At 34.7% G+C, this 18,124-nt stretch overlaps 4 protein-coding genes across 5 annotated transcripts; 2 read left to right on the plus strand and 2 right to left on the minus strand.

Annotated features, from left to right (window-relative positions):
• Positions 1-3,413: 3,413 nt before the first annotated feature.
• Positions 3,414-4,097, plus strand: LOC129235399 (uncharacterized). The gene has a single exon (XM_054869219.1). The coding sequence runs from the start codon at positions 3,414-3,416 to the stop codon at positions 3,690-3,692; it is 279 nt and encodes a 92-aa protein (XP_054725194.1). The 3' UTR covers positions 3,693-4,097.
• Positions 4,062-8,136, minus strand: LOC129235398 (adipocyte plasma membrane-associated protein Hemomucin). The gene is made up of 4 exons (XM_054869218.1): positions 7,878-8,136; positions 7,607-7,812; positions 7,242-7,542; positions 4,062-6,144 (listed from the first exon to the last, which is right to left on the minus strand). Exons 1-4 carry the CDS (start codon positions 7,991-7,993, stop codon positions 5,013-5,015), a joined length of 1,755 nt encoding a protein of 584 aa, XP_054725193.1. The 5' UTR covers positions 7,994-8,136; the 3' UTR covers positions 4,062-5,012.
• Positions 8,137-10,693: 2,557 nt separating this feature from the next.
• LOC129235401 (max-like protein X) lies at positions 10,694-12,958 on the plus strand. Of its 2 annotated transcripts, none has more exons than XM_054869221.1 (4): positions 10,694-10,848; positions 10,900-11,019; positions 11,087-11,493; positions 12,228-12,958. In XM_054869221.1, exons 1-4 carry the CDS (start codon positions 10,812-10,814, stop codon positions 12,438-12,440), a joined length of 777 nt encoding a protein of 258 aa, XP_054725196.1. In that variant the 5' UTR covers positions 10,694-10,811; the 3' UTR covers positions 12,441-12,958. The 2 variants fall into 2 exon arrangements, with proteins under 2 accessions (XP_054725196.1, XP_054725197.1); XM_054869222.1 differs by having other exon boundaries at positions 10,710-10,843.
• Positions 12,959-13,038: 80 nt separating this feature from the next.
• Positions 13,039-17,544, minus strand: LOC129235400 (uncharacterized). The gene is made up of 4 exons (XM_054869220.1): positions 17,337-17,544; positions 15,169-17,265; positions 14,926-15,088; positions 13,039-14,868 (listed from the first exon to the last, which is right to left on the minus strand). Exons 1-4 carry the CDS (start codon positions 17,421-17,423, stop codon positions 13,733-13,735), a joined length of 3,483 nt encoding a protein of 1,160 aa, XP_054725195.1. The 5' UTR covers positions 17,424-17,544; the 3' UTR covers positions 13,039-13,732.
• Between the last annotated feature and the right edge of the window lie 580 nt (positions 17,545-18,124).

The raw sequence follows: 18,124 nt of genomic DNA on the forward strand, positions 1-18,124 counted from the left end.
CCACCCTCGTACGCTGAATAAAATTTCAAATCAGTACAGTTTAAGAAATAATACGAGTAATAAAGAAGTTGCCTCTATACACAAGTGCCTATATATTACCCGAGAGCATGCGTCGTCGCGCCCATTTTTCAAGATTTTAAAACAAATCTTGAAATGTTGCTGTTACATTAATAATTTCTGAAATGTCGTTTTTACAGTGTAGAAAATTGCCGTTGTATCGGAAGTGCCCGCAAGTTGTGTAGATTAGAAATTTTTTACTAAATATTTGTAATTGAAGGCTCGCACGCTCGACGCACTCTTGCAGCGTGAGAAACAATGAGCAAAATATATAATATAATAGAAAATTTGTTTAACATGGTGTACTGCATATCAGTGTACTGCTCCGCTGTTGCCTGTGACGACATAAGACGGCAGCAAAATTTAAGTGTCAGAGTCTCACTCACCAACCAGACGTACATATGTATGTATGTATGCATATGTGTATATGTATGAAAAAAAATTTTGAATATTTTTTCATTATCAAGGTGTAGGAAATGTTCTTGGACGCACGCATTGTTTGCGTGTACCTTCTAACCCAAAGAGAAATTAAGTAACTGAAGTAACTGGGTGAACGTATTTACATACATACATATGAATGCATATATGTATGTATATAAAAGGTAACATATCTGATAAGCTATGAATATATTTGTATACATTGGGTTGAGGAAAAGGAAATCCATTATTTTTTGGGTAGATGGCTGTAGTGATCGATATCTCGTAAAGTATCGATCAAACAATTTAAAGCTTACGCTCGGTGTCAAGGTGACATTTCACACTAAAAAAAGCGTCCCCTTTTTGGTGTGCTCTATTCAGTTTTGAGTTACAGGGTGTTAACAATGGAAGTCAACAAAGGGAAAATTCGGTACATTTTAAAGTTTTTCTCTGATAAAGACGAGACTGCAGCAAGCCAGGCTGCTGAAATAGTGAATGGTGTGTCGATTCCGGCACCATTCAGGCATTTTTGAGGTTAAAGAAAATGTCGAAAATGCCGATAAAAGATATAGATATAATCGAAGTTGTCCGAAGTTGAAGATTAGTAGTCGTAGCATCGGCCAGGAGCTAAAGATCGGACATAACAAAAATTTTTTAAATAAAAAGTAAAAATTTTACGCAAAAATAATGGATTTGTATTTCTCCCAAACTACTATTTATAGCGATAATATACGTATGTGTGTATGTCGTGCATATTCATTCATTATCTTCATACAACTACATACACATTTGCTATGTATTCTATTATCTGCTAAGAGACATAAAAAAAATTTCCTACAGGCACACTCACTATGACTAGGTATGACTATTAAAAAAATTTCCATAACCACGCTGCAGCTGATACTGCCACCAACACTCACGTGCACATAAGCCGTATTGAGATTTCTCTCCAGTAAAATATGAAATATTTTGGAATTCAAATCACAACCCACTTCTTCATGTCATTTCTTGTGAACAAATTTCAATTTTGAAACATTAATTTCTTCTCTTTTTTTATGTTTTCGAAGATTAGGCAATCACAGAGATATAAATGAAATACTCGTACAACCACAATAAAAAAAAGAACTTGGTAACATGCTCAGGGTTAAATATAAAGGCAACGAGACAGTAGCTCACACAACAGCGCAACCACCTTCAGCGTTGTGAGCACTCAGTGCACTCGGTCGCACATTTTTCGAATATAATAAAATTTAGTATAATATAAAATTAATTAATATACAGTTAGAAAGTGGTGCATGTGTTGTAACAATAAAATTACTATATATATATGACAAAAAAAAATTGCACTTTCTTTGTGACAAGCAGTAAATATATTCGTATTAAAAAGAGGCGAAATTATATAAAGGAAGAAAGAAAATTGCAAGCGCATAAATATTTTCGAATTCTCAGCGCCAGCAATAGCTAAAATTTGAGCGGTTCATTTTAGTAGCGAACGAAATTTCAAGAAATCTTTTTGTGTCCCGGAGCAACAAATCAACAAAAATTAGCAACAACGTCGCAAGGTAAGAATTATGGCCAATAATGTGCCAAAGAAATTTAAAGAAACAAAGAAATCGTAATGAAATTATAGAATTTGGAAATTTTAATTAAAAGTAGACATTCGTTATATGAAAATTAAAGCGCATGGAGTGAAGACCCAAAAGAATTAAATGAAAAAAAGGAAAATAAAATGTATTTCATGAAAGAATTAAAAAATAAAATATAATGAAAAAAATGTACATATTATGTACGACAAAAAGGGGCAAAATGAAAATGAAATAAATAAATTTCAGTAAAACATAGAGAAAAAATTAATTAAAATAAAAGTAAAAAATCAAATGAACTACATTTAAAATAATGAAGTTCAGGATAATTTTGTTTATTTTAAAATACATATATTAGGAAATTTTAAATTGCCTTTGTTATATGTAAATTTTTTTTATTATAATTTTTTGCATCTATTCAAACCCTATTTGTATTGACAACAACAATACTTTAAAAGCAATGTGTTTGAATTCAGAACACGTTTTTTAAATGTTAACCCTTAACGGCCGAGAGTTTTTTTTTTGTAATTCTCGCCCATAAGACGCGGGAAAATTAGTTGAAATTCTAGAACGTTTATAAGGATGAAAACTTAAACTAAATATTTATTATAAAACTACAGCGATGATAAGTAAATGAAATTTAAACTGAATTCTTTTCATGTCCTCGAATTGGGGCCTTCCGTTTTCTATCGCATAAGTACTATGTCCCCTTAGGGGGACCCTTTCGGCCGTTAAGGGTAAAATAAAAATTTTAAATTGTCTTTATTATAATTTTTTTTTATTATACTAATTTTTGCCATTTATTTAAACACAATTTGTATTGAGCACTTTAAAACTAATGTGGTTGAACTCAGAAGATTTTTTTTTTTTATTTTCAAATAAAAAATTTAAATTGTCTTTATTATATTAAAATATTTTTACATCTATTTACATACTATTTGTATTTTGAAATTTGCAAAACCAGACATTTAACATTTGTTTGTTTGCACAGCAGCGTCTTTTATTACCTTTCTTTACATCTCTTACACATGCGACGCCGCAACCTCCTCACTGTAGTGGCGCACAATTCATTGACTTTATTTATATATAATTAAAAACCAAATTAACAAGAACAATATTCGCAATATATTTAAATTGCGATGAATCACTTCATTGGATGGAAACTATAATATTTAAACAGCAGTAACATTTCCATTTCAGCACACTACAGCAGCAGTTCAACAATAAGCCTCTAACACTCCGTGGGAAAACTTGGCACTAGAAAACAAACAAACGCTTGCAAGAATTAATTGCAATTATTAAAAATTGATTAGCATAAATACGTACTCTGTGTACCATATACCGTCCATCCATCCAATGGCATCGACAAAGCGATCAACACATGAACACGCTGGCGATTACGACGGCGAACCCGGCTGCCATACACTGCACGAGGTTAACGCCATGTTCCGGCACTACTGGGACCCTACAAAATATTGGACATGTGAGGCACAAGGACGTCCGGCAAAATTGAAACGTTGTCCACAATCTCATCTCTACATGGATTCGCAAAGCCAATGTGTTATGTATACCGAATGGCAATGGACGGATCCAGCCGATCCACCAAGCCGTCCGCAAAGCGCAAAAAGCACGTGAAGTTGAATGATATGGAGGTGGTTTCAAAGCAAAAACAACAAACTAATTAAATAAACGTGATTAGAGCAAGCACATGAATGCACGCATACATACACACACGCACATTGGTGCTCAACGTACAGCCCAAATTCGTGTACATACATACACACATTCATATACATACATCTTTGTAGATAAGTATGCCACAAAGTTTGTCGATGTGATTTAGCAGTTTAGCGGCAACTGAATATGTATTCGTACGTAAGGAAGATAATTTTAATGTCAATTATAAACATACATACGTATTTACTTTTAGACGATGACTGAAAATTTTGTTTAAGTAATACAACTGTGGCTATTATTAATTAAAAAATAAAAACTTCCAAGTACTTAGGTAGTTTATCGAAAAACGCTTTATGCTTTATTTAACTTTAAAGAAATATATTATAATTGTAAAAAATGAAAAGAAAAAGTTTAAGACAAACACTTACTAAATAAATGATCAATTTCAAAATCAGTACAAGAAGTTTATTTCATTAGATCGCCAGTCAGCATAAGTGCGTAAACTTATTAGACAGTTTAGATAGAATATTTACCGTGACCATAATGGAGCAAAGGACTTCGTAATCCATTTTATAAAATTCACTATTATAATTTTGTGCAAATATGCATACTCAATATACTTAATTAGTATAATCAATGCGAATAAGTACTAAGCAAACATAGTACTAGCGAAACGAGTTCATTTTTGCAGACAATTACAGATTTTTGTTCGAACAATAATTCAGAAATACATTTTTTTACAGAGATCCGACTTGGTTTTGATCTTATAACTACTTCTTTAGCCAAGGAAGTTGACTGAATAATTATAAATTTTTCATTTGATAGCGCTTTGTCTACTCCATTTACGCGGAATAAATAAATAAAGGTAAAATATCAGCTGCGTATTTGCTGTTACATATTTGAGTTGGAATGTTAATTGGAATGTATTCGTTTACATGCTACTTATGTTTGTTGTTATAACAGCCTAAAACAATTAAACAATTTTTTGAAAATTTTTCGTAGTAACAATCCTTGGCCGCATATAAAACCGATACGTTCCGGTAGCGTAGAACCGACTAACGTAGCTGGGCGCTTGCTTTTGAGTTCGCTGAATCGTTAGATATAACCTATTTACTAGATTTTTGCTACTTCCCTTTCTCACATTAAATGCAAATCCCTGTAAGCGCTAATGTTACATGCCTGCAAATGTGGGTGTTGTTATTGTATTATGCTTGATCGACACCTTTGGTGCCAGAGGAAGGTAATGATGCTATATAAAGTGAATGATTGTTAGTCGATTTAAAGTTCGATGTGTTCGCCAGTTTTGGTGATCACTTTAAGTTTGTCAAATTTGGGCGGTTTGGTGTCATTCGGTATTTCTTCCTTAATTGGTGCGGGTTGCTTGGGTGGCACCCTTTTTGGTGCAGAAGTAGTGGTGGGAGGTCGGGGAGTTGTGGTTGTTGGATTCACTTTTGGTGCAGCAGTTGTAGTCTTAGGAGCCGCTGTAGCTGGTTTTGGTGTGGTAGTAGTTTTTGGTTTAGGTGTCGTAGTTGTTGGTGTCGTAGTCGTTGCAGGTTTCCTAGTTGTTGTTGTGGTAGTCGTTGTTGTCGGTTTAGGTGTAGTCGTAGTTGGTCGTGACGTTGTCGTAGTCGGTCGCGGTGTAGTTGTGGTCGTTGTTGTTGTCGTTGGTAGCGAAGTCGTAGTTATTGGTTTAGTAGCGGCAGGCTTTGGCTTACTAGTAGTAGTTTGTGGCTTAACAGAAGCTTCCATTCCAACGCCCTCATACCTGACATTTTTTACTTTAACCTCAGGCTGCTTGCCGGCTCTCGGTGACTTAACACGCGCCAGAAACCGATTGAACGGTGAACCAAGATAGAGATGATCATTGAATTCCAAGACATGAGAAACAGCACCGACAGACTTATCGAATCCATGTAACGAACCAATAATATTACCATTCCAATCTACCCTCACGATAGTTGCACGCTTGGCTGCCAAGAAGGTTATACTCTCACCATGTCCAATGAAATGGATAAACTTTTGAGCCAACTTATTGGGGAATGCGTTGTTAATTAAACGGAACGGTAGCTCGAAGAGGTTAAGCAGACGTGAAAAGAATAATCGTATACTAGGAAATCTCGAGAACATATTGATGGCGGTGGGATGTTCACTATCGGCAGCCATTATGAGTGGCACCCAAATACCCTCGGCATCAGGAGTCAAATTATCGGGCAGACCAGGCAAACCTTCCACGAAAACTTCACTCTGGCCAGCTTTAGCGCCTTTCAAATAGTACTTCATCAAACGCATCGCTCCAGTTTCGGCGACAACAATGAAATCTTCATCCGGACTTAGAGCCAAACCGTTAGCAAAGAATAACTCATCCAGTAGTACAGTACTCACGTTGTTGGCACGATTGTATTTAAAGAGACTAGAGTATAAAAATATGTTGTTGTTTAATAGTTGTGAAATTAATGTAACTTGTTTAATAATTATTTGTATTTCTTAATTTGAAATCTGAGCATCTCTAGTAATCAATGGCATCAAATTATAAAACTTGTTGAATAATGGTGTTAGTTGTATGTATGATACATATATACATTAAAAATAAGAAAGTTAATTTCGATAATTTGGTCGTTGTTGGTACGATTAGTATTCCCCGTACCACCATTTCAATTTTGTGCAGAGCGGTGGTCTCTACAGCCTAAAGCTATGGTAGAATGAAATAACATTTATTCTTCGTGTTGTTGTAATTGAACAATATAAAATATTTTGCTTAAATCTTTTGGAATTGTTGTAGCCGTTGGTTGAATATATGCCGAGGTTACAATAGCGTAACCCGACTGTCTAAAGGTATCTTAACTATATCTCAATTAAAGTTTCCGCAACTCTCAATCACGGCAAATATTCTTTGAATGGAGAAATACGCTATCATTAGTTTCGAACTATACAGAAATTTCTTAATGGAGGGAAATTAAGCACATATTTGATTTAACGAAATTCAAAATGTTTTTAAAGAAAAAACCGAACAGTATATTTTTTAGTACCACTTGTTTCAATAACATTCATGTCTCGTGTTTGATCGTCATTTGCACACTTGTTTTAACATTTAAGCCCTCAACCAAATATTATATTTTTAAAACAAACCAAATTAACAAATATTATGTCTTCGCCATAGTTTAAAATATTAAGAATTATAGGCCGTTATGATTCACAGGTGAGGAATACTCAAATCTATACAGTGAGTTCATATGCAAAACTAAGGGAAGGCCTTCCAAAAATTAAATATTTCAGTGTAAAAATGACGTCGTCAGCAAGCTTGACGTGATGATTATTTAAGGAACAGTTTGTGCATACGTACTTGCTGGCATTAATCCAAAATAAAATAAAAAATAACAAAACACTACTACACGCAAACAAAAAACCAGTTTTGCTTATCGCATACACTATTTCTTCTCAATTTATGCATAGATTATAATAGAAACTTTCTTTCGGCATTAGGTCATTTAAAGTTCAAAATCGACTTACCGGCCAGAGGGATTTGCAAGCGAACTGAATACTAAATCGAGCAGTAAGAAATCTGAAGTTGAATCTGTCCAATATATATCACCCTTCTGATCCACAGCAACAGTGTTGAAAATTTTAGCTTTACGATTAATGTCTTTTCCGGGTAACTCTTGCTGAGGCGACACCAGCAATTTCTTTTGGTTGGTATTAAGATTCACCTCCCATATACCATAGTATGCGTCTGACACAATCAAATTATTACCTTTTGTATCAAAGGCAAGTCCCAAAGGTCGACCACAACGTGATTCTTCAAATATTTCTTCTAGCAATGGAAAAGACATATACATTTTTATAGTTTCATGAATTTCTCGTGTAAAAAAACATACCGCATGGTTGCCCAATTTTTACAACGTGTGTTACATGGTCTGCCGTCAATTTGATCACCTCACCACCATGGATGCCAGTATAAATTTCGTTTTTACGTGCTATAAGACACTCCGGTCCATAGACACGCCCTTCTAAAAGCCGTTCACCACCATCTAAGAGCAGATTAGGCTCCAAGGCGCCTTTTAAATCTTTAGCAGGTGCAACACTGTAAAAATTAGTAAATTTTTATAATTTTTCTCTAACGGAAGAAAGGTTAACCTTTAGACCTACTGAAATTCTTTGTAAGGGAAAGTGGTTCGCGGTGGCAGACCCGGAAGCAAAATGACGATCAGGAAAAATACCATAAAATTCATTATCCTAACACCAATGCCATATAACAGACCCATTTTGCTTATTTTTTGTTACACAATGGCAATTGTTGAAAATTTTTTTAAAATCTGACTAATTTGTACCAAGAGTTGTACAATAGCTAGCAACTAAATTAATATAACACTCACTCACTTTAATATAACCTACTATGCAAAATTAATCGGCCAGCGACACGAAGGCAATTTCACGAACAATGTTACCTTATCGCTTTAAACGGTAATAAGATTTTGACTTAATTAACACTGTGTATCATATCAATTATTCGGGAGATACACTGTCGTACTACAAGTTTTAATGCAAGGTGGATTTAATAAGGTGACAGCATTCACCCAGCTGAATTTTTCGCCGTAGTGATGGCTTACGTCAAAATGATATGCTTTGTTTGTATGTATTGGTATGTTTACATTCGTATGTTTACATTTGCTTGCTGATTTTGACATGATGCTTGCACCAAACGCAACAACAAATACATGTAGGGTTTTACTTATATGTGTTTGCTGTCACCTGTAATAAATTCGCCTTGTTTTAATGCTTATCTTTTCAATTCATATGAATCAATAAATAAACCATTAATTTTAATCTTCAAATCTCCCAGGTAGCCGCATTATTTATTTTGTTCCTATTACGAATGAATTCGGGAAACATACCATTAGTAGGCTCGAAGTTTTCATAGTTAGTGCTGTAAACCATTACAACTAAAATCATTGATAATTAATCGCACAGAAAGAATTATTTTAAAATGATAACTAAATAAAAAACATTATTTAAAATTAAAATGAATTCCAATACAGCAGCAGTTTTATTGGTAGAAGAGGAAGGTAGACGAAACAAATGTTTACGAGTAGAGCGCAAATAGATGCTTGCGGATTTATATTTGGACGACCAAATATTTTGCAATTTGGAACATTGCTTTTTGGAAATTTGTTCATGGTGTCGCATGTATTAAATGTACTTTTGTTCATAACCGGAATCGTAAGTTTGTTCTTATTGGATAATGTTGTAATTGTATTGACAGTTGCATTGTATTATTCAATGCATACTATCAGTCGAGAGGCTATGGAAAGTAATGGAATTCCATACATAACATTTTGGGCGATATCAGGTGAAATGCAGGACGCTAATAAGCATACCTAAGAGAGCAAAACTACAACAAATTCCACTAAATTTTAGAATTCTATTTTTTATATACTCTACTACCATTACTAGCTAGTATCAGAAAAAGTAGCAGAACTACGTTAAGGGATTTTCACACCAATAAAGTTGTATTCGTTATTCAGTAGTTCTGTAAACTCTTCTAAGTGTGAACACCACTTTGTTATTCTCTCTCTCTCTCTTTTAAATGAAAATTATTCTTCCTAAATCAACTTTTATATTTACAGAAGCAATAGTTGTGTCTAGTTAGTGTTTTGCTTAATACAGGAGGTAAAGTAGTATGTCACGAAAAAGTAAACAGTCTTAAATCTTTGAATATTTGATAACCAATGCAGCTGATAAAATATCAACATTTTTGAGCAGATAACAACTTACTATGCTTGCGAACAACTTACTATGCACTTACTTTGATAATGTTTTCTTTAGCGTTTATCAGAACTTTCACGAAAATTATAATATTTTAAAATAAACTCAAATACAGTTTACTTAATCCAATATTTCTACGCTTAAAGGCGATTAAGCACTTTATTTGTATGGCATTACAAATAAAATGGAGCATTAATAATTTCTTTGAGATATTTTCTACAACATTATAAGACAAAACTACCAAATCGCAAGAAAAATCATTATTTCACCTTGACCTAGATGTGAAATCTGCACAAAAATCAAATTCATACAGAATGGTGGCACTGGGGCAATAACAACATTTACATGTGTCTCGTTTTTGCAAGGTGGTATGTGGACTAACAAGTTTTCAAAAAGAATTTAAACAAAGAAACAAAAGAAACAGGTCATTTGACATTCGAGATATTGTATAGATATTAGGGGTGGGATTATTTCCGAATAATATTCGAATAAACATTATTCGAATAAAACGAATAATACTATTCGTTTCAAATAATTCGAATAGTTCATTATTCGAATACCTTACTATTCGAATACCTCACTATATATTCATTTACATCAGGGAGAAAATGCTTTTAAAAATATAAAAATTACATTGGCCCTTCTCATGGTGCATGCACTTGTACATAAACCGATTAGTAGTCCGCTAATCTAAATAAATATTTACCAAAAATATTCGAATAGTGAAGTATTCGAATAGTGATGTATTCGAATAGTAAGGTATTCGAATAGTAAGGTATTCGAATAGTGAGGTATTCGAATAGTGAGGTATTCGAATAGCATTATTCGAATAAACGAATAAAAAATTCGAATAAATATTATTCGAATTACGAATACCTCTCGAATAAAAGATTTTATTATTCGAATAGTCCCACCTCTAATAGATATGCATTACCCCTATAGATGTAGCCAAGGTGAATTTATAGCAGGTTGCAACAATATTTATATGTATTTGTTTTTGTAAATTGGTGAGTTGAATGCCAAAATTTCTATTTTCTATATAATTTATATTTTATATTACATTATTATATTAATATCGATACAAGCATTAGTAAAAAAAGTGTAAAAATTAGTTCCCATCGTCAAATTCTTGTAGGGATGCTTTATTGCTGTATTATTTATATTGATAAAAATCTTAGACAGTGGCAACATTTACACAAAATAAATTTGCTCATGCTCACTTGTTTTTGTGTATTTTCGCTTACGTGAATTCTTATTTTGGATTGTTGGTGATTATGCTTGCATTGCAAAGTAAAATTTGAGTGTGTTTTAACAAAAATGACGGAAAATCTTAGCTCCGCACAAAGCGAGTTTGGTAAATTTTTGTAGCTTGTAAATCTTACTCTTATACAAGAAATACCAACAGGTAATAATACGCGTCCACAAGAGGACTACTCTATGACAATGGACCACGATGCGGATCCAAATACGCAAGAGAGTCGAGAAGACAGCACACACACACCAAATTCGTCTGCTCATAACACAGGTTGGTCAAAACAAATTAAAATATTGTATAGGTAAATTTAAAATATTGCACGTTACATCTCCTTCAGATGAAGATGATGACAGCGGTGATGGCCGTAGTAGTTCGGCGCACGCTTCTTCAACTTTAAGCTACAAAGAGAGGCGTCGAGAAGCGCACACTCAAGCAGAGCAGAAAAGGCGTGATGCCATTAAGAAGGGTTATGATAGCCTTCAGGAGTTAGTGCCCACATGTCAACAAAATGACTCAGCGTCTGGATACAAGTTGAGCAAGGCGCTTATATTGCAAAAGTCCATCGATTACATTGGTTATCTCAATTTGCAAAAGAAAAAGCAAGAGGAAGAAAGTGGTGCACTGCAAAAGGAAGTGGCCGCTCTGCGTATAATACAACAAAGTTATGAGCATATGTTGCAGCATCAGCAAGCTAATCCTGGCCCTGAGGAAGCACGTCTAACTGATGAAGCGAAATTTCAAGTGGTACGTTTGAATGGGAAAAGTGATTTCTGTAAAGAAAAACGGGATTAGTGTAATTTGTTAGATAAACTTAGGAAGCAGGAGTTTATAGTATCACAGTATTCATAACATTATTATGCAGCATTACGCTGTTGCTACGGAGGCGAATCGCTGTTTGCGCTTGAGATTTTTATGGCTGCTGATAAATTTTTTCAAGGGTTGTTCTTGTTGTAACAGCAAAAACATTCTCCATACATGTACATGGAGTGCTGCTGGAGTGACAGTCCTTGGCCTGATATATAGTAAGTCCAGGTCGTTCCGGTAACGTAGAACCGACTGTCGGGAGAACGTGCGGAGGCCAACCGTTGTTTTCGCCTGGAAATTTTTATGGTTTGTGGTAAGATAAGTTTTTTAAAGGTTCTTTTTGTTGTTGTAGCAGAAGCATAAATATTCCCTATACATGTAACGTAGATCCGACAGTCGTGGAAACGACTGAAAATGATTGTTTCCGAATGTGGGCTTATTTAAAGAAGCCTTTCGAAAAAACTATACACATGGTTCATGTAAATATAATTTAAAGTGATACGTTGAAACAAAATAATTTAGCAAATACAAGGTTTTTACAGAGGACCAAATTAATAAATACTAAAACCTATACTGGGCTGAATTTGTTATTGCTTATTTATTAAATTAATACCAATTATAATTTGATACTTGAAGAAATCCCCAATATTTAAAAAAGTACGTATTTTTCTTAGTTTCAGGCAATTATGGACGAAATGTTCGATACATTCCAGCATATACCCATGGATAACTTTAAGCAGCTGACAACAGGTGTCATACCGTGGTTAGAGGAATACTGCAAGCCACATATTTTGCGCAGCATACTGAGTCACACCTTGCAACAAATGTCACAGTCGCAAGTGCATGAGAAGCAGAAACAACAGCAAGACAGTGAAGGATTCAGTTGATTTAGTAGCAGATGCCGCCAGAACAGCAATAAATAGCTAAATTTAATGCGGCAAATAATTATCCACACTTAATTTGTTTAAATTAGTGATATTTTACTCCGGGAATCATGTTAATAATTGTTTTATTTTAAAGAGCATTTGCCAAATAGTAAAATTTCCTCTTAATTAGTTTAGTCAAATTTTACGTTATACAAACTCTGTCGTTCACCCTGTATAATGAAAACTCAAGATCCATATATTTATGTGTGTCTCTTTTTAAATACCTTACATATCCGTTGCAAAATTATAGCACTACCACACATTCGGGCAGGCTCTGTAATTCACTTCCGAACGAGTTTCATTAAAATTATAAAACCAACCCATTGACAAGTTTTAACTGTTTTTTGTTTATCTATTAATTTCCAATATCTTTTTTCGTGAAAATAAAGTTCATTGTATAACAAAGGCCATGTTAATTCAAACTTGGCACAGGATTTTGAAAATTCGTGAATTTGTCATCATGTTTCAATATTTTTCAACCATACTAAAAAAAATGTCCACATTCAATTTTAGTAAAATAAATTATCCAAAATGCTCATTGATTTTTTTTCAGGTGATGTTGCACATTTTCTCCATAACACGAATATGGAACATTTTTCTCAACGGAGACCGCATTTATTAAAATAAATATTAAAAATTCGTCAATATGTGTTAGTGCTTTAATTTTACAACGGAGTATATAACATACATTATTCCTGTACATGTGTAGCATAGAAGTGCGTTTGGTTACATCGGTATTTATTCAATACTTTGTCTTACAGCTTCTAGGCAAATCTGACATTTTTGACTTAACATATTCTGCTCAACTAGAAATGATGCCTTAAATTGAAATTTTGTCTGATCCATTATTTTTCAACTTAGTCTTAATTACAGTCGAATTTTTATAATAAATATGTAAAACTAAAGCCTCTAAACTATTTAATTTTTAGTCTTAAATGCATAGATAGTATAATTATTTCGCCTTATTGTGGATTCCTTTGTCAGCATACATTTCACAAACTTCAGTACATTAGAGTAGACGAGAATTAGAACAACTCGTTGACACGTGGAGACATCTATTTGCTGCTACTTTGCTACTGACATCATTCAATTGCCAAATTCGCCAAAAAGTAAAGTAGCAGTTTTCGAAAAGAGCCACCTTTATTCGACGTCTACAATAGCAAAGTGATCAAATTTATTATTGTATTGTATTGCAATTTATGGGAATATTGCTCACTTGAAAAATCACAAGCTCGATTTTTTTTTATTTACGTTTAGCATATAAACTTTGCTACTCGTTCCTGATACACTTCATAGCCGATGGCGTCTTCTTCGACAGATATTTCCAATAATTTTTGCACAACCGTCATCTGACTGTCAAGACCCACCAGTACGAATACGTCTAGCAGTTTACATAACGAATAAGGTTTATAATGATGCGTTAGTTTCAAGTTGGCCAAGGACATGCGTAGCTGTTGCATGAATATTTTCTGTGCCCTATCATTGGTGTGCAGACTTTCATGTTTAATGCGCAATATGCCTTCAGCAAGCGTAAAAACTAGACCCAAAAAAAAATTCTCGTCGGCTATGTTTTCAAGTATGTTTGAAACACTTAGTAACGCATGCGGCAATTCGTGGCTGAAATCGTGAGCACGAGCAAAACACAACGCTGCCAATTTGCGCACGCTTTCGCAACGATGAGCCAATAAACGCCACATTAACTCGCGGATGTGTTGCAAAAATGAGAGTTGAATTGGCTCAGGTTGCTTAGGTAAGTGTTTTACTTTGGAAAGAAAGCCCAGAAACAGTACCATGGTCCGGGTGGTTATATCGCTATTGACTGTAAAGTAATTTAAAATGTAATCACAAGCTGTTGGCAGTTTTCGTATTATTTCATCGTATGTAACGTCATTGTTTTCATTTCCAGCTGCGTCGTCGAAGTCTTTTGCTGGGGTTTGACCAACAATTTTTGGTATTAGCGCACCAAAAAGCTGCAGCGCTGCATTGAATTCAGTCCATTCAGTGTGTTCAATGCGTTTCAAAGTAACCCATAGGATTTCATTATAGTAATGAGAAGTGGCATCTCGCAGCTCCGTATCTCGCACTAATACGCCAAGGTAGTGCAGTAGTAATGCCTCAAATCGATCGAAATTATCTGCATGTGATGCGTCGTTTACTCGACATTTATTAAGTAATCCAATACATTTTTCCACTACACGCTTTAACAAGGGTCTAGAGCGCTGCTGTTCACTTTTAACGATATGTAACATCATAAGAGAGTATCCAGCACCACGTCGTGTTACGCTCACCTGCTTGGTATTATCGAATAAAAGCTGCAAGCAGTTATCTAACAAAAGGTAAACTGCTGAAGTGGGTAATGAATTCGATGTTATACTTTTAGTAAGCTTGCCTAGTTAAAGAGAGGAAATTGTAATATGCTTCTACTTAGAAGTAGACATGTACCAACCAATGCTGACGCCAGCTGCTTCAATGGCGCCTTTGTGCCTGCAACGAGTCAGCACTGCTACATTTATATCTAAGCAACGCCCCAGAATCTTGAAACCTGTTTTATCGCACCCACCGTTTGTTACATACCGGACGCCGATTTCTGTTGCCAAATCACACGCAGCCTACAAAAGAGAGGGTACAAATATTTCAAATTACATAAATACATATGTATGTATGTACATAACTAAGTGATGATACCCACCTTTAATGTCAGCCAAAATGACATTAATAGAAATTTTCGAAATTCTCCGTCGTCTGTCATTTTATATGCACTTTTGCGCACCAATATTTCTAGGCTCTCGTCCATATCTTGGAAGCTTGCTGCATTAAGGGCGGCTTGCATTGGATCTGCTTTGCACACATTCAAAAAATCTAAAACTAAATTCAGTACTTTTTCCAATAGGTCAAGTATTTCACTTTGATTCTCCATTGACAAACAAATATTGCCTTGCACCACCTCTCCTATGATATTGATGTAACTAAATAAATGATTGCGTGTCTTGCAAACGAGCAGTGGATCTTCTTGAAATTCTGCGATTTCTTTTTTCAAGTGCCCTACTGCAAATTCAAGCAATTCCAAAAGCGGTTCGTCCTTTCCTGTGTTTTTACTGCAATGTAACACCACTCGTGCATAGAGTGTGGTTAGCACACACTCATCTACAGCACAACGTCGGCTAAACTCCTTGCACAAGCGCACACTTTCCGCAGCATCGTTGAAATGTATTTGCTGCAAGAGCACCAAAATCAAATCTAAAGCATCGTCGTAACCCAGTGGGTCGTCAAGTAGTTTGAAGAGCGCCGCAGTTACCTTAGCAGCTTCAAATACTTGTTGCTCGACCAAAAAGTAACCAAGTTTTTTATTTTGTGCTAAGCAACAATTTTTGGCATTCTTTTCCAAGTGCTCTGCATACAATGACTTTAGTAGAATGTCTAATAGGCGTAATGAAAATATTTTCGGTTGATACATTGTACTTCCAATGTCCGCTTCAATTAGGTGATGTAGTTGTTTGAAAAACGTCTGAATGCTAGTCTCAAGCGTAGTGGTACCCTCAGCATCATGCAATTTGCTAAAAGCTTTGGCGACATAATTAATTATAGCTGGTATTTTGCCTAAAATTTCATTTCGATACTGTGCGTTTTCTACACCCTTGTGCTTCTTTATAAATGCCAACGTAAATTCCAGACAATCTTCGATGGCAAAGCTGGCCAGGTTGTCCACAATGAATTTAAAAACCAACATTTGTGTTTCCATTTCAAATTGGAAGCAGTTCGTTATAAGTTCAGTACTGATTTTAAAAAAGTGCAGCTTAGATACTTCAAATATTTGTCGCGAAAACATACTAAATATTAGTGTTGAGCGAAAATAATTTTGATCGGCAGAGCCATCGATTGTATGTTCAAGGAAATTAGTTATTTCAGGCTGCTTTTGTAGAAATTCAAATAATCTATCCTTTTGTTCTATGCGTCCAAACCAATGAGCATTGAAATTCTTGATTTCTTTTAATGAACCACGTGTTAGTATCTCGGCAGACATATGCAACAGTTCATCAGAGTTTTGGGCGCTAAGCGCTTTTACTAAATGTTGACTAGCAGCTAGAACACTTTTATGACTCAAACTTATGCGTACCCCCGCATAAAACTCATCCGTACAGCGTTGTGCGCTATTCAGGAAATCCTTCAGATTATGAATTTTCAATATACAACTAAGTAAGTAAAATTTGTAGCGATTTGACCATGGCCAAAACTCTAAAATTGTTTGAAAATTTTCAAATGCGAATGTTGTTGACCGGCAACAATTCGTAAAAAGATTCATCGACTCCTCACGCATGCCGAATTGATTACTTTGCAAGCAATGATAGATTTGCTGCAATGGAATGTTCGCTTGCAGCGAAGGAAATTTCGCCAACAATAAATTTAACACTCTGAGAATGTGTAAAAGGCTCCCGCAGTCTTCATTAACTGCATCACCTAGGGCTTTGCTGGATTCAGCCACTAGTTTCTCTGGATCAATTGTCTTGGCTTTCTGATCAGTCAATAACATGGCGTATAGCAGCTGAAAACCACATTCTTCGAAATACAATAAATTTGGCTTAGGCAAAGTATTCAATTGTGCATCTGTTAGTGCGTGTTGCTGTAAAAGCTGGTAGTATGCGCGATATGCCGTATTTAAGACGACCTGATTGGTTGCGCCCGTTTCGCCAGTTCTTGATTTTGCAGAACATTCGAATTCTATTACAGCCACAATGTGTTGCAGCACAGAGTCTACTTCTTCCTTAGTTTTCGCTTTTGTGGCAATTGACTGTCAATATAAAGATTGTATTTAAAATTAAACTTGCATAGTTTGCATACATATTAAAACTTGCTACTCACAGGCAAATATTTTATGTATCCTCCAGAATTAGAAATGTCTTTTACACATCTCGGTAACTGTCCGATTTCAGGGAATTCACTGGCCATGACGTTAAAATTCTCTCGTCATTAACGTATAATTTATTACTATACAACCGGGCTTATTCAATAATTAAATACTAACACATATCCTTAAAATTACAAGAAAAATTTCACGACCTGTTTCCGGTCATCGTATTTCAACAGCTGTTTTCATCACCCACCCGAAACAGTATTAATCGAATATATGAACCAATCTTTTGTATGCCTACCATATGATTCCAAATACTTTTCATGCAAATATATATTGCGAAACAATGAGTTTGAAAAACTTTAGACACTATACTATATACAGTATTATTATTTTTAATAAAATAACATTCAATTTTTGGTTGGGGGTGGGCAGGATTGCAAGAGTCAAAGGACGTGTTTTCGCATTTGTGCATTTAAAGCTAACTAGAACTGAAACATCCTTCAATATGAAATAACATGGAGCGCTCGTAAATTTCTAAAACAAGTTTATATATGTTTGCTAATCTACAACTTATTGTTGAATCAAAAAGTTTAGACTTCAAGACAAACAAAAAAAAATTTTAATGAGGTAAAAGTACATATCAGGTTTTCTACGTCCCCCACATATCAAATCAAAATAGCGAAATTTTATATTCATGTCTGACTGTTTGTTCATAGGTCTGAATGTCGAATTAGTGAAATCACGGAAATTTCCGTTTTTTTTAAGGAAAAAAATGATAAAAGAAAAGTTTCGGAGC

Source organism: Anastrepha obliqua, chromosome 1, assembly GCF_027943255.1.
Source record: "Anastrepha obliqua isolate idAnaObli1 chromosome 1, idAnaObli1_1.0, whole genome shotgun sequence".
In the NCBI taxonomy this organism is placed as follows: domain Eukaryota; kingdom Metazoa; phylum Arthropoda; class Insecta; order Diptera; family Tephritidae; genus Anastrepha; species Anastrepha obliqua.